At 41.0% G+C, this 14,331-nt stretch overlaps 1 protein-coding gene across 2 annotated transcripts in view; it reads left to right on the top strand.

The window, feature by feature from the left end:
* The window catches only part of PARD3B (par-3 family cell polarity regulator beta), a 1,047,303-nt gene that overhangs the window by 943,892 nt on the left and 89,080 nt on the right, over positions 1 to 14,331 (top strand). For both annotated transcript variants that reach the window (XM_059168302.1, XM_059168301.1), the window contains one exon: positions 2,336 to 2,468. In XM_059168302.1, coding sequence (XP_059024285.1) covers positions 2,336 to 2,468 — 133 coding nt within the window. The remainder of the gene's footprint in view (positions 1 to 2,335; positions 2,469 to 14,331) is intronic.

Here is a 14,331-nt window from a genome sequence, read left to right as displayed (position 1 = left end):
CTTCATTTTTTTTTTTTTTATTTGAGTATAGCTGACGCACAGTGTTACCTTAGTTTCAGGTGTCCAGCAGAGTGATTCAGCCACTCTCTGTTGTGCTGTGCTCGCCACAAGTGGGGCTCCTGTCTGTCACCACGCAATGCTGTTCCAGTACCGTCGAGTATGTTCCCTAGGCTGTGCCTTTCATCCCCATGGCTGCTTCATTCCATAACGGGAAGCCTCTACCTCCCAGGCCCCTTCACCCATTTTGCCCCTCTCTCCACTCCCTCTCCTCGGGCAACCACCAGAATGTTCTCCGTATTTATAGGTCTCATTCTGCTTTTTTCTTGGAAAAACTTTTACTTTAAGAAAAGCCTAGTAAAGAAACAAAACCGTCTTGAGTGTTTTTAAATAATATTGAAGAAAAATAAAGATATGTGATCCCCAGGGGTTTGTCTTTTTTTAATAAAAGGCATGGGCTGCTGAATGTCGGTGGAATGCCTAGGAAGCCCAGAACCCTATGTTAACTTTGTAGAGATATTGTAAGACATCACCAGTTAACTTACGATCTACTTGGGGAAGAAGGCTTTTCCTCCAAAAGATGTTGACTCACCATTTTCTTTTTACAGTTTACAAGTCTAGCTTCAAAATTGTTTCACCAAATAGTGGATGACTTCTTTCTGTTGCTTTCCGGTATCTCCTTTAATGTGAAGTCTCCTTTAAACTTACAACTCCACAGTAATACATGGGAATCTTCTGGCATGCCCAGCTCTTCACAGTGGGTCCCTTTCTTGCCTTCTCAGTCTCGCCTGTCCCTCCTCACTGCCCCCTCCCATCTACCCTGTCTACCAGAGCAGTGGTCCTCACCTACCCATCAAACACAAGTGTCCGTACAATTACATGTTGCTATGAATTGAGTTCAAGGACCCAAATTTGCAGGTGATACACTTCTGGCATTGATTAGAGTAAATTCAAAATATCCCTAAAGTCCCCAGCACTCCTTTGTATTCTAACTCGCTCCCTAAATGAGGAAGGGAAGGGAACATGGGTTGCCTGAGATGTGTGTTTGTGAGGCAGGACAGAAGAAGTTGAAGATCACTGCTTGCCCACATGGACTTATTTCCATCTGTTCCCCCAAGGCGAGATGCCTTCTCATTTCTGTCGTCTGTGTTGCCCTTCCCTCTACCTCAAATTTCCTCTACCTGAAATTTCCTCATCCCACTTGTCCAGCTGTTGAGCCCCTATATATCCTTCTAGACTCGCGAAGGTGTCACCTCCTCTGTGGAGCTTTCCATAATCTTCTTCCATGGCCCTGCTCTCCCTCTCAGAGTGTTAAGCAGTCGTTGTCCCCACAGTCCCTTATTAGACTGCTGTTGGAGCACCTGGACTGTTGCCTTCTGTATGCCTTTCAGTCCCCTCCTTCTCAGACCATGTGCTTTTTGCAGACAAGGACTATGAACTGTTTATCTTCACTTTCCTAGATCTTAACACAAGCTCCGGCCCAATAGGACACTCGATTATGTCTCAGATGAACCAAGCAAGTTGAATGGTTGTTGAAATGTGCCTACCATTCTCCTCTTATTTCCCGGCCCTGAATTGTATCCCATGATGTTAGTTCTGTTGAAATGATTGTGACTAATCCAAGCTAAAAGGAAGCCACTGGCCGACCAGTTTCGGGTTGCATGGATGAGTCACTGAGAAACTATAATTCCTGAGAGAAGGAAAGGACTAGAGTCGAGAAAGGAGAATCAGGAGTCACGTAATAAAGTAATGAAGAAGGATTATTCCACTACCACCCATTTCTTTAATTTTTCTTTTTACTTCTTGATGTGGCTTCTGCTTTCTTTGCTTTCCCTATGCCCTGTGGGCCCATATGCCAACATGTATGCTACCCCCCACTTTAGCAATGCATCATTGTCACTGACATGAAGACTGGCGCACGCCGACTCCACGCCACAGCCCATCTTCAGGTCAAGCAACTGGTCTCAATTTGGCAGTTTCTTATTGGAAAAAATGAAATAACTGCATTAAAATTTAGCCAAATTCCGTGCAGATGATTGTAAGAAAAGAGAGATGGCACTTTTAATTGCTCTAAAGGTCAGTACCTTACAGTACCTTTTCACTCAAAAGGAATTTGTTAATCCCAAGCCAAATGTTTTGACCCTTGGAGCTAAATATATTTATATAAAGACCTTTTTTTGCTCACTTTTATTACTGATTTTACAGTTTTCCTAGCATATTTGAATCACATTGTTGAATCATCCCAATTTTAGATGTCAGCTCCTTTAATAAGACCAAAAAGTGACTTCCCAGGATGATGTACGCCATGTGAGTGTGTCTGTATGGTTATGTCCCACAGTGGCCGGCCTGCGAGTGGGAGCACGGACCGCATCCAGAAGTTGCGGAAAGAGTATTATCAGGCCCAGAGGGAAGGATTCACCCTATATGAGGACGACGAGGGAAGAGCGAGGCTAGATTACGACCTTCACTGGGTAAGTCCGGGCCTCATTCTAACCATTGAATTCATCTCAACTGAGATAGTTTCTAGCAGAGGAACATGGTTAAGAATGTTCTATACATACCAAGCTATATTTAGCTTACTTGAGTTTCACAGATAAGAGCATTACCCAAACCACAACCATCTTGTCCCACAGAAGTTGTTTACATAAATCAAACCACACTAATGCACAGTAGTTTATTTTAATTGCTTTCGTATTTACTCTCTGTTGGACTTGTATACCAACGTGTTAGGGCGGAGCAGATGGTCGCTATTTTAAAGAGGACAAGGAATTTACTGAGCCTTGATCCTTGCCTCCCATCACTTGGGTTTCAGAATCTGGGCAAGCATTAACAGACCATGCGAAGCAAACCGTCTTTCCTTTGGGAAAGGATATTAGAAGTGAATCTCAGAATGGCCATCCTCAGAGCCACCAGTTGTGTGTATATGGCATCTGAGTAATTCCCATTTTGCCCATCTCACCAGTACGCTAAGAGACGTTTACTTTGAGATAAGAACAGCTTTTGTATTTTGCCAAATCCTTCAACATTTGTGAGCAGGAAAGAAGACTGTAACCTCTAAAGAGAGCTTCTGTGGGTTTTTCCAGGAGACGTGATTCATTCTCTTGTCTTTTTCAAGAAGGCACGGCTATACCAACAAAACACACTTAGCTTTGGAGCATCCACAAAAATACCAGAGGAGAGTGCTTAGAGCTGGATTAAAGTACACGTCACATAGTTAGAGCAGGTGCCTGCCACTGCGTTGGTATTCAATAAATCTCGGTTCTCGTTACTCACATTATTGGAGCAGAGCTGTCCGTGGTAATAGTGATGTCCTTGCCATGAGGCCGGCTCTCATGCACCCTCTTTGATGGTTACTGCCTCCTACTACCGTTTTTAGTGCTGCTTTGAGAACCACACAAGGAACTCTCTTATCCCTGGTGGCCACTAAAGACACCAGGTCTTATGAAGGACGAATCTATTAAGGGAAAGTTTTCTTTCCTTATTTTCACTCTCATGTGCTCACAAGGTCAGGGTTGGGAGAGCAGAGTCCAGCAACCAGGCGGATTCCTTCTGTTTCTCACTTCAGTGCTGTGGCTTCTCACGTGTGACACCTCCCACGTTTTGCTAGTGTTTGAAAGGAAGCAGCCGCAGTACCCACTGCTGGCGTGCAGAGCCCCGACACTCCTCGGCTCGGGAGATGCTTCCTGGTACCCTGGCATTTAATCAGAAATGCAAAGTAAGGATTGGTGGTCTCCGACCAAATGGTCTGGCCTCTTCCAGAGATAGGCACTTTGCAACTAGAGGTCAGAACACAGAGCTTTTTATTACAGATGTTAGGATTAAACAGAATGGCATTTACAGTGATGGGGCAATGGGTTGCTTCAATGCTCGGTAAGGGAAGAGAAAGATTTCCCCAGAATAACAATTTAGATAACAATTCACTTCATTTTAAACTTATGTGAGATCAATGTATTAACTTTGATGACAGACTGTATACATAAGGCTCTGCTCCCTCGATCAAACAAACAAGCAACAAAAAAAAGGAAGTTTTTTCCACCATAACCAAAATAGACCACCATGTACAGGGCGTGGAAAAGTCCTCCATCTCAACATCACCGTGAACAACTATGAGCAAAGTAAGGCAAGTAATTTTAGATGAAGCACTCCTGGTTCTTTCGACCTTATTTTATGTGCTCTCCTTACTCCAAGCAGAAAGGTTGAAAATGCTTAACCTTCACAAGACTTCAGGTTTCCTCTGACCCTCACCAAACTTGAAACAGATAACCCATCCACTCCAGTCCTCTCTATCTTGATGATTCTGGTTTTATTCCAAGCAAATGTGGAACCAGACAATCTAGGGAGTAAAGAAGTATCTCTTTTAATTTGTGTTTCCCATGCTCAAGTGTATTGAGCGTTGCCAAAAGTGATTTTACGTTTCTGAGATGAGTGGGGACTAAGGCTTCCCAAAGGGATGCTTGCAAAGTGAGTGTCATAAAAGCCTAGTGCTCTCTGTGACAACTAAGAGACTCCAAACCAGGGAGGAGAGTCTCAGCCCTTTCTCTGCCTCTCCGCAAGCCAAGGGAAAACACCAGTATCTTTTGTCCAGTGCAGGCTTGACAAATCACACTGTGGTCTTGCTACTTTTGGATAGATCTAGGAGAGCAAGCTTAGAAAGTTAGCGCTTCCTTCCTGCTTGTCATCCAGACCTAACAAAGCTGCTTTTCTTGAGACTGCAGTTCCTGATGGGTCTGGTCTTCAGCATCATGGGGGGTGCTTGTTAAAATTGGATCACCAACCCATAAAAAAGAAGGGTGGGGCCCAAGGGAGGGTGGCGAGGTGCTTCTCTGTGTAATTATCAAGGTATCTGACCACGATTCTAAAAATAGGACATTGATTCCAATCACTGCAGTAAGCAAAATAGTTCAACTTCTCTAACAAAATCATGACATGGACCAGCATCATCAAAAATGACTTTCGTGGACTCAGAACTTCCTGGACCTAGTACTTCAGATGTAGAGACCTACAAATATTCTAGAGTCCCCCTAGACTGGGAAGCTTCTGAACTATGGAGAAGCAAATTAGGATGATAAGTTACCTCACAACTACTTCTAGTTGACCAGACAGAATAAAAGTAGGCTCACAGAAGTCTTCAAAGCCAAAGTTAGTCAAGCAATCCCTGGAAAGATTAGTAAGGTCTATGACTATTTTTAAAAATATGTTGTTGTCGCTGGGACTAACAATTCTATCCATGGCCTACCTCGGACTTGCTCATTTTCCCAGGCTATCCTATAGTCAGTTCTCTGTCTAGTGGCTCCAAGCTGAAGGCATTTCCCACTGCTCTCTTGGGTTCCCACTTGCTCCCACAGCCCTTGCTTCTTTCTCTCTTTTGTCTATGGCTCTGATCAAATTTTCACATAGGCCAGGTGCCAATCTAAGAATAGAGTATTATCTCTACCTTGGAGGAACTCACAGTGTAGCCAGGAATACAGACAGCGGAGGCAAAATGAATAAAGGGACAATAGCATATGTGAGAAATTCTGTAGTAGAGAACGTCTTGGCTCCTTGACGAGCTCAGCTGCAGCAGTTCCTTCCGCTGAAGGCAGGGTGTGTGGCCAGGGCTGCGGGGGACTCCATAGAGTCATTTAGGAGTTGCCTCAGCGGGCAGATTTGGTTCCTTTTCTCATAGATTTGGTGGTTTTCTTTTTCCCAAAGGAGCTTCTGATTTATTCACTTCATTTGTGTTCAGATAAATGAACACACACACAGATTGCAAGGTTTGTAAATATGGACAAGAGACCTTAAAAATCTTTTCAGCCAGCCTGTTCTGGAGCTGTTTTCCCAGGGAGGCTCTGAAAAGCTATAAAGAACAAGTGGAGAGAATTTCAATGGTGGGAAGTGAAACGGCCTGGCGAGTTTTTATAGGCCCAATTAAGTAAGCAAGATATGCTAGCTGTTAAGTGTTAATATTGGCCAAAAGAAAACATAATACCTGTTATCTCCTGTTATGTTATTTTCTTTAAAAGTTGTTAAGACGATCACAGTCCTCTGGCAACAGGCTGGGGTATTTTTTATTAGCAGATAAAAATGATCTGCTTATTTAGTGGCAGCATGAAGATCCTGCAAGTAATTTCAGAAACGGGATGGCTCCAGAGTTTTCTAAAAATATCTGTACCTTTATTATTGTCTTTTTTCAAGAGCTGCATGGCATATACCGTATGCTTCCTCCTCTTTTTAACTCTCTGGCTAAATTAGAATTCGTATCTATGAAAGGGGTTTATAGATACATAGACAGGAAGGAGGTACTGAAATCCCCACTGTCGTAGAATACAGGATCATGTACCTTTCTGGCCAAGAGGATTGGTTCAGATGATGGTTGGGTGAATAAATGGAAACACTCTGAAAGATTCGCTCATCCTGAAGATGGCCTAGGAGCCAGCTTGAAGAAACATGGTTGGCAGCTGTCTAGACAAGAAAGACACATCTGGTGAATTCTGCAGTCAGAGGAAAGAGAGAGCAAGAAGCGACCGTGCTAACCATCTTATGAAAGGGATTTAAGATGGAATGTGTAATAGCCACACAAGTGTAAAAACTATCAGAAGGCTGTTTTCTAAATATGAGGGATAAGAGAAATGAGTTCCTGCTGACAGTGGTCCAACACCAGAATTGAGTTGTCTGTATTTTCCCTCTCTGCGCCTTAAAGATATCTGAAAAACAAAAACAAAACAAAACAAACAAACAAACAAACAACTAAGGACACAGATGAAAAATTCTAGATTCTAGATTAGTCAATGGCTCTTAAGTCACAAAATAACATAAATCTGACTCAAACTGGCCTAAGCAAAAAGGGAAATATTGTTGGCCTGTATAACTTTAAAATCCATAGGTATATTTGACTTCAGGCAAAGCTGGATCCAGCTCCCTCGTTATTCTCTTTGTAGGCACCATTCTCAGGGAGTTCCTTCATATGGCAGTGAGACAACCAGTGGCAGCTCCAACTCAACACCTTTATAACCCCCCCAGTACATCCAGGAAGTCTTAGAACTGATGTTCGATGCAATCCTGAATGGACTCTTGACTCAGCCTGGGTCACATGCCCACTTCGGAACTCCCTTGTCAAGAAAGATGCAGTACCATTACTGGCCAGAACTAGGTCACAAGGTCACCCTGGAACCACAAAGTAGAATCAGGCCTACACAAATCCCATAAATGAGTCGAGATGAGGAGGTAGTCCCCACAGGAAGATCAAGGTGCTAATTAACAGGGGAAGGGAAGAGGGATGTCGGGCACGGTTCGGAGTTGTCTACTATAATTTCTGATTAATAACAGTATAAACTCTCTTCATCTTGAGTTTTAAGGAAAGAAAAAGAAAAGACCTTTCCCTTCATGTATTTTCCTCTTTATCATTAGAAGAAGCAGACCTATTATCAATCTTAAACTTGCTGCCATTATTGGTAAAAGGAGAAAGATTTATTTTTGTCTGCTGGTCCCGGATCTTTAAGCTATCCCAGGCACCCAGATGGTTTTGCTGTGTTATTCATGAGAAATTACCAGACCTCTGGCTACTTATTTAGGTAGGCAAGTGACATTTAGATTCACCCCAGACCTAGGAATTTGGCCCAGAGGGAAGCAACAGAATTCTTTGAAAGGACTAAAAGTGACTTTCTTTGGGTAGAATTGCTAAGTATAGCCTCATGGATTGTTGTTTTGTGATAAAAATATATTCTATATACATATGTCAAATCATTATGTCATATACCTAAAACTAATACAGTGTTATAGGTCAATTGTATCATAATTTTTAAAGAATGTATCTATTTTAAAAATCTTCAAGGATGGAGATAAAGAATTAGAACCATCAAATGCGTCCAACTAGTAGCTATTGTAATTTAGCTTATACCATAGGATGACCAACCCCTTCTCAGTTGACGAGCCCTCATTAGCTCCATAAACATTTCCTTCCCAGTATCTCCCTCCATCAACAGGTTAGTGTTTGCCCTCATTTCTTAAAACAACTGAACTGAGGAGTGGGAGGGGTACTAAGGCAGAGGGAAGAGAACAACACACATTATGTTTATGAATTAGGTGGATCTCAGAAGGGCATGAATTCTGATCAACTTGATGTTGGTGAAGCATCAAATACCAGCTGAGAATTTGGGACTTGCTCACTTCGATTTCAGGAAATAGAGAAAATTTGAGGACAAGGAGGACAAAATAAATTGAAAATTTTTTTCTTTGATAGTGTTAGTCCTTTATATTTCAATGTAGCTTTCATGAGAATGTGTTGACATATTGGCTATATGGGGGATCATATGAGCGAATTTCTAGCTTTTAAACATAGTGCAAATCATTTTGAAAGAAGGCAACGTGTTTATAGGCAACCCCCAACATAGAACTAAACTGTGTTGCAGAAACCATTTAGAAATTGGCAATCGGGCACTGGGAATGGTTTTCCTATGGGGGGGAAGAAAATGATTGGTTGTCAGGGTCCCAAACCAGTCTGCAAAAACCCACTACAATCCAATAACCTGGTGCCAATCAGACAATAACCAAGGAACCCAGGAGCAGGAGAGCACCTGAGCTAGGGGGGGAAATGCTCACCTTCCCTCCTCCCTGAATACACCTTTGAGGTCTTCTCTAGCCCCTTCTGATCTGCCAGTCTTTAGAAGTATCTCCCCAGGTTTCCTGAACTTTAATCACCCCTACCTCCCCATCATGGCACCCCACTTAGACACACCTCTTCCCCCAAGAGTGTTCAGGAATGCAAAGTTCTCTCTCTGTGCCATCTCTTCCTCCCTCGAAGTTCCCTTTCTCTCAGCTCATCTCAGCTACACTTCTAGAGGGTGAGGGTGCAAATAATCTAACCCATTAAGGCTCTTAACATTCCTTAAGAGACTTTTCTGTTTAAAGAAGATACTTGATTCACCCTAATGAAGTGCAAAATTAGGCACTGTAAGGCAAGCGTGGGAGGAAGGAGCCAGAGAAGGGTTAATGGGTTCTACCACTGGCAACTGTCTCTTCATGACCTGGAGGAGCAAGGGCCCATGGCTGAGACCTTGGTGTCCCTCCACAGCCCGAAGTTTCTTCGGCACTTTTATGAGGGAGCCAATTCGCCATATTCCCCAATCTGACTGGCTCCCTGTGGGCATCGCGTTGATCCTGAGCGAGGCATTGATTTCTACTATGAACTGGCCCTCACCTCCCAGAAATAGAACATTTTGTTTCTTAGTCTGCCCTCCGTGGCTGTGGCCCAAGGCAACTAACGTGGAGCATGTGGGGACTAAAATGCCTGTCTTCCCATCCAGTCCTTCTAAACCTGCGGATGTCCTGAATTTTGTACTTACTAATATCGCAGGTGTGAGAAGCATTTGAGCACCATGTGTGAGAGCACGTGAGAGCACGGACCCTGAGATCAGACTGCTTACGTTCACGTCCAGGCTAGGTCACTTACTGATTGGGTACATTTGGGCTGGTTTTCTTTAACCTCTCAGTCTTCTTCAAACTAGGATCTCATTCTCACAGATCTTATATAAATATCGTGACAATTAAATGATTATTCCATGTAAAGCATTTAGAATTGTGTCTGACATGTAGTAGTGTTCAACGAATGTGAGGATTTTCTAAATGGGGCGCGTACTGAGGTTTTTAGAAATCATATATTCCATTAGCCAAATAACCCTTCTATCTCAGTCATAACCCTTCTATCTCAGACAAGCTGAACCTCTTCCGTTATTCCAGGGTCCTGGGACATCATACAACACACAAAGCATTTGGGAGGGAGGCCTTCCGGCCATGCACACTCTGGTTACCACTGAGGTACCCACAGTCCCTTCAGGTGGTGACCGTCCAGCCCCCGTTATAAGACATTTTTGGCAAAGTCCGTTGGTCAAAAGGTCAATAACTATTTCCCTCTCTCCCACACACAAACTTTTTCTTCAAAAGTGCACTCCTTTCATCCCTGACCCTGGGGGCACAGCTAATCTCTTTAATGAGCTTATGCTAAAATCAAAGACCAAAGACCAGAAGAAAGAGGCTTCTGCTTTCAGCTGTACAAAAACCCCGAAGCAAAGAAATACCGAGGTCAGGTCTAGTTAATGACTTCAAAAATAGGAGGCAGAGGGGAATACAAAGAGAATATATACAAATTATTTACTCAATAAATTATGCTACAGCCCGATGAATGATAAAAATGACATCACTTACTCAGTACTGACTGACAGATGTGTACAAACACCTTATATACCTTATATAAGTTATTCCAGGCAACAAATCCAGGAGGTAGGTATTTTTAGTCCTATTTTACAGATGAGAAAATTAAGGTTTTAAGACTGTGCACCATAGTCACACAACCATTAGCAAGCTGATCTTCTAACCTGTGCTAACAACTCCTGATGGAAATAGGAGAAAGAGCGTGGCTGTGGCAGCTGTTTACTTTTTCTTACATGAAATGTTTGAAAGAAAGGGAAACACTGAGTATTTGCTTATAAGCACAATACAGACTTGCCTCTGTGGAACTACTCTTTAATTAGCACTCTGATTTTTTTTTTTTTTAACCCAATGCTAAATAGTATGAGATCTCTGTAAAAGTCAAAATGAAATCATTCTTTTTTGCCATAATCAAATAAGCTAGCCTATCTCTGGCTTAAACCCAACCCTGAATACCAAGAAGCAGAAAAAGAAAGTTCAAAACCACATTTTTTCCCAAAATATGTCAACTCTATGCTCTACTTACATTAGAGTGAAAAAAAAAAAGAACTCTTTCTGCCTTCTAATGAACAATTAATTCCAGCTCAGGATGTCGAGTTTAGAATAGGTTAAGTTCCCCTAAACCACAGCCGTTTGTGTTGGATCATGGTTAAAACCCAAAATTCCAACTTCTACAATAATCACATTCTTTTCTTCTACTGCAATGGGAGAAATGACCATTTTATATAATATAGGAAAAACCATAGCAGAAACGCGTATGAATTCCAGATTTCCTAAACGGTTCTCAAAGCTGTTTAAAATCAGTTGGATACGTTTTATTTTAGCGGAGCTCAAAACCCTGAAATTAAGTTTGGGTACTAAATTTTTAAAAGTGAAGATGTTTGTGGAGTAGAAGATATGGAATTCCATTGAACTGGCATTTATAACACATGTAACACTTAACCTGGAGGGCAGTGAAAACCCCACACGAGCCATGTTTGTGTTCAGATCCTGGAACGCAAAACGTTCCCCTCTCACAGCTTCCGGGGTAATTAGCCAATCAGGTCGCTGCGGCGGCCATCTTGTCCTTTCAGTCTAAGAAAAATTTCAACGTAGAGCTTTCGAGAGCTTAACATCATGTGGTTCTTATTGAATAGTAACGAGTGTGGTGTTATGGAGAAAAGAAAACTCCACAAAAATATCTCCTCTGAAATACGAAGAACACTCAAATAAAAGAGGACCCTAAAATGTTAATAATCACAGCAGTACTGAAATTGCCATTCTCCACAAGAAGAATGACCACTTTGGAATACAATTGTAACGACACGTATCAGAGTCTGTGACTTTACTGTTCTGTGAAATTCATTCATTTCTTTGTGTTTCCTTCTGAGGCTTGAAATCACGGTGCTGATTTTCGCAGTGTCTATGAGAAAGTGCAAAAGTTGATACCAGTGATTTCATCCAGACACAGGAAAACTTTCCATTTATTCAAGTAAATGATCTAGGAAGAACTGGTATAGCATTGTTATTATAAACAATTGAGAAATAGTTTCTTTTCCAGCTTCAAGATAAGAATTTTGTAAAGTAATGGAGTTCTTGGGTTTTATCTCCATGAAGCTTTCTTCAAATGATTTAGCTCGTTCTGTGTCATCTTTCACTCAGACATAGCTTCATTCCCTAGACAGCAAAACTAAAGCAATACGTGAGAGAAATAGATTTTCTGCTATCATTTATTCCTTTGTTGCTTTATTCCTTCACAGAATACTTAGCAATTTATTCTAAGTGTACATCAAGCCCCACATTTGCATCAATGCTTAACAACAAAGAAGGAAAACCTGACTGGGGTGTGTGTGTGTGTGTGTGTGTGTGTGTGTGTATGAGTGTGTGTCGGTGTGCATGTGCATGTATTGGGTGTATCGGGAGGGGGTGTATTGGGAAGGGGGTGGTGCGTGCCCAAAGACATTGTTTTCAAATTTCTCCTTTTAGAGAAACAGTAGGAAATGTTGTATGAGAAAGACATTCCGTGTCATGATCTGATGGTTTTCCTCTAATGAACCTTCTGGCTCCCTCTATGATAATGGATACCCCCAAATGATGTGGAGAAATCTCTATTTTTCAGTTTTGTTTTCCCTACATCACTAATTACCAGAGTTCCAGATTGTTTCTGAATAGCAGCTCTATTCTAATTATAATTTTTTATATGTATCAGCTACTTTTCCTTTCTTCATCTGTTTAGTATGGACCAGGTTTCCTGTTTTCCATGCAGTTCCCATTACAGTAACTTCCCAGGTTTAAAGTGTCAGGCAGCACTGCAGCAGGGGTGTGTATGTGGTAATAAGGGAATCAGAAGCTCACATTCCAGAGGAAGCACTCATGGTCTCACCATTCATATGAAGGATGGCCGGAAGAAATCTTTTAACATAATACTTAAATTGGCGATTGGGAAAAAAAAAATGCTATGGGATTTTAGCAGTTTGTGGTTTACGTGTGGTTATAGAACTATTTCTTAAATTTCCCAGTTTCAGGAAGTAGATAACCTGCTCCTTTCTCTACCTATAGATGTATATATGTAAGGTTAAAAAAAAAATCTAGTCCTCAAATACAAGATGATGGAGGAATAAAAAGTTGATGAGCAGATAGGAAAGAACTGAAATTTTGTTTTAAACATTCAATATTTCCACTTAATTGATTCATAAATTTATCAGAAATCTGAGAACTGCCCCACTGTCTCATTGGTAAGAAAGCAACTCCACAGTAGAGTTGCTCAATGAGAAAGTTGCTCTTACAACTTTCCTAACTTTGTTGAGGATCTTATCTCCATAATAAAAAGAAAAGCTGTTAATGTCCTATCATTAATTAAGGAAAAGAATAAACCCATTTCACTTATGTTGTGCCACTCTGGCCCCAAGATTGAAGAACAAAATTTCAAAGCACATGGTTTCTTCATTTATTCATTTATCAATTAATTCCTTAGACCTTAATTTGGTGGCAAATTTCTTTCTGTCTCTGTGCCAGAAATTTACTTGACTCTAAGGATTCAGAAGTGAATAAGGAGTTCATGTCTGGTGAGAAAGGCAGACAGGAAACATAATTTCAAATGTAATGAGATATTTAGAAATAGTTGTACCAGGGGAAAAAAAAATGGATAAGCAAACACATAGGAAAGAGGGACTAACCAATGAACACAGTAGATTTGCTTTTATCTCCACTAAGTTTCCCTGTGTGTTTGGGCTTCCCTTCGGCCTGCATTTAGGGCATTCTGACTCCACATAAGCTACTCCGATTGCCCTTGTAATTTCTAAGCAAATATAAAGCAGTTTTTATAATATTTCATGATGATCCGTTTTTTTTTTTTTTTTTTTTTTTGGCCCAGCCTCTCGTTTTGAGGATGTGAGCCTTGGTGCATCACGTCTGTCCCAATTACGGAGTGAGACCTGCCCTAGAGGGTAGTTTTTTAAACTGCGTGTCACAACTTATTAGGTGATCATAAACCCAATTAGTCACAATTGACATTTTAAAGATTTTGAATAGAATAGGCTCTATCAGAGGCCATGGCAGGTAGTAAAGATGAGTGTTGATTGGTGAAGTTCTTGTTTTATATCCGATCTGTGCACCATACACATAGCAGCTAGCTCATAATGTAAACTATATTCCTCTGGATTATGATTTTAAAAGGTCAAAAACCTATAGTCTAGACTTGAAGTTCCATATCTGGTTGGTTTACCATTTCATTTATAGGATTTCACGTAGGATTTTTGTTTCAGATGTGGGGGTTCAATCATTTATTTGAGTAAATAATGTTGAATACATCACATCTGAAACATTATGAATGTCCCAGACTTTACTTTTCTTGATTCTACCTGTATATCAATATAGTGTGTACATGTATGTTGATGTACAGGTAGACAGGTACACAATTTGCACATATTTTCATTAATTTTAGTTTAGCAGTTGGTGGTTTATGAAGCTATTAAATAAACATCTGAAACAAAGTTACAATTATGTAGACAAAAGTATTCTGAAGACCAGGTGGATATGGTTGCCATACTCTAGTCTTTCTTATTTTCCTGAAGTTATGATTTTTTGCCTTTTACATTAAACTTTTTTATTATAAGTGTAATACATACTCACTGTAATAATTTACATAATGGGTAAAAGTGTTAAAGCAGAAAT

Source organism: Mustela lutreola, chromosome 3 (assembly GCF_030435805.1).
Source record: "Mustela lutreola isolate mMusLut2 chromosome 3, mMusLut2.pri, whole genome shotgun sequence".
Lineage (NCBI taxonomy): Eukaryota > Metazoa > Chordata > Mammalia > Carnivora > Mustelidae > Mustela > Mustela lutreola.
Note: the sequence above shows the minus strand (reverse complement) of the source record. Positions and strands in the feature narration are given on the sequence as shown.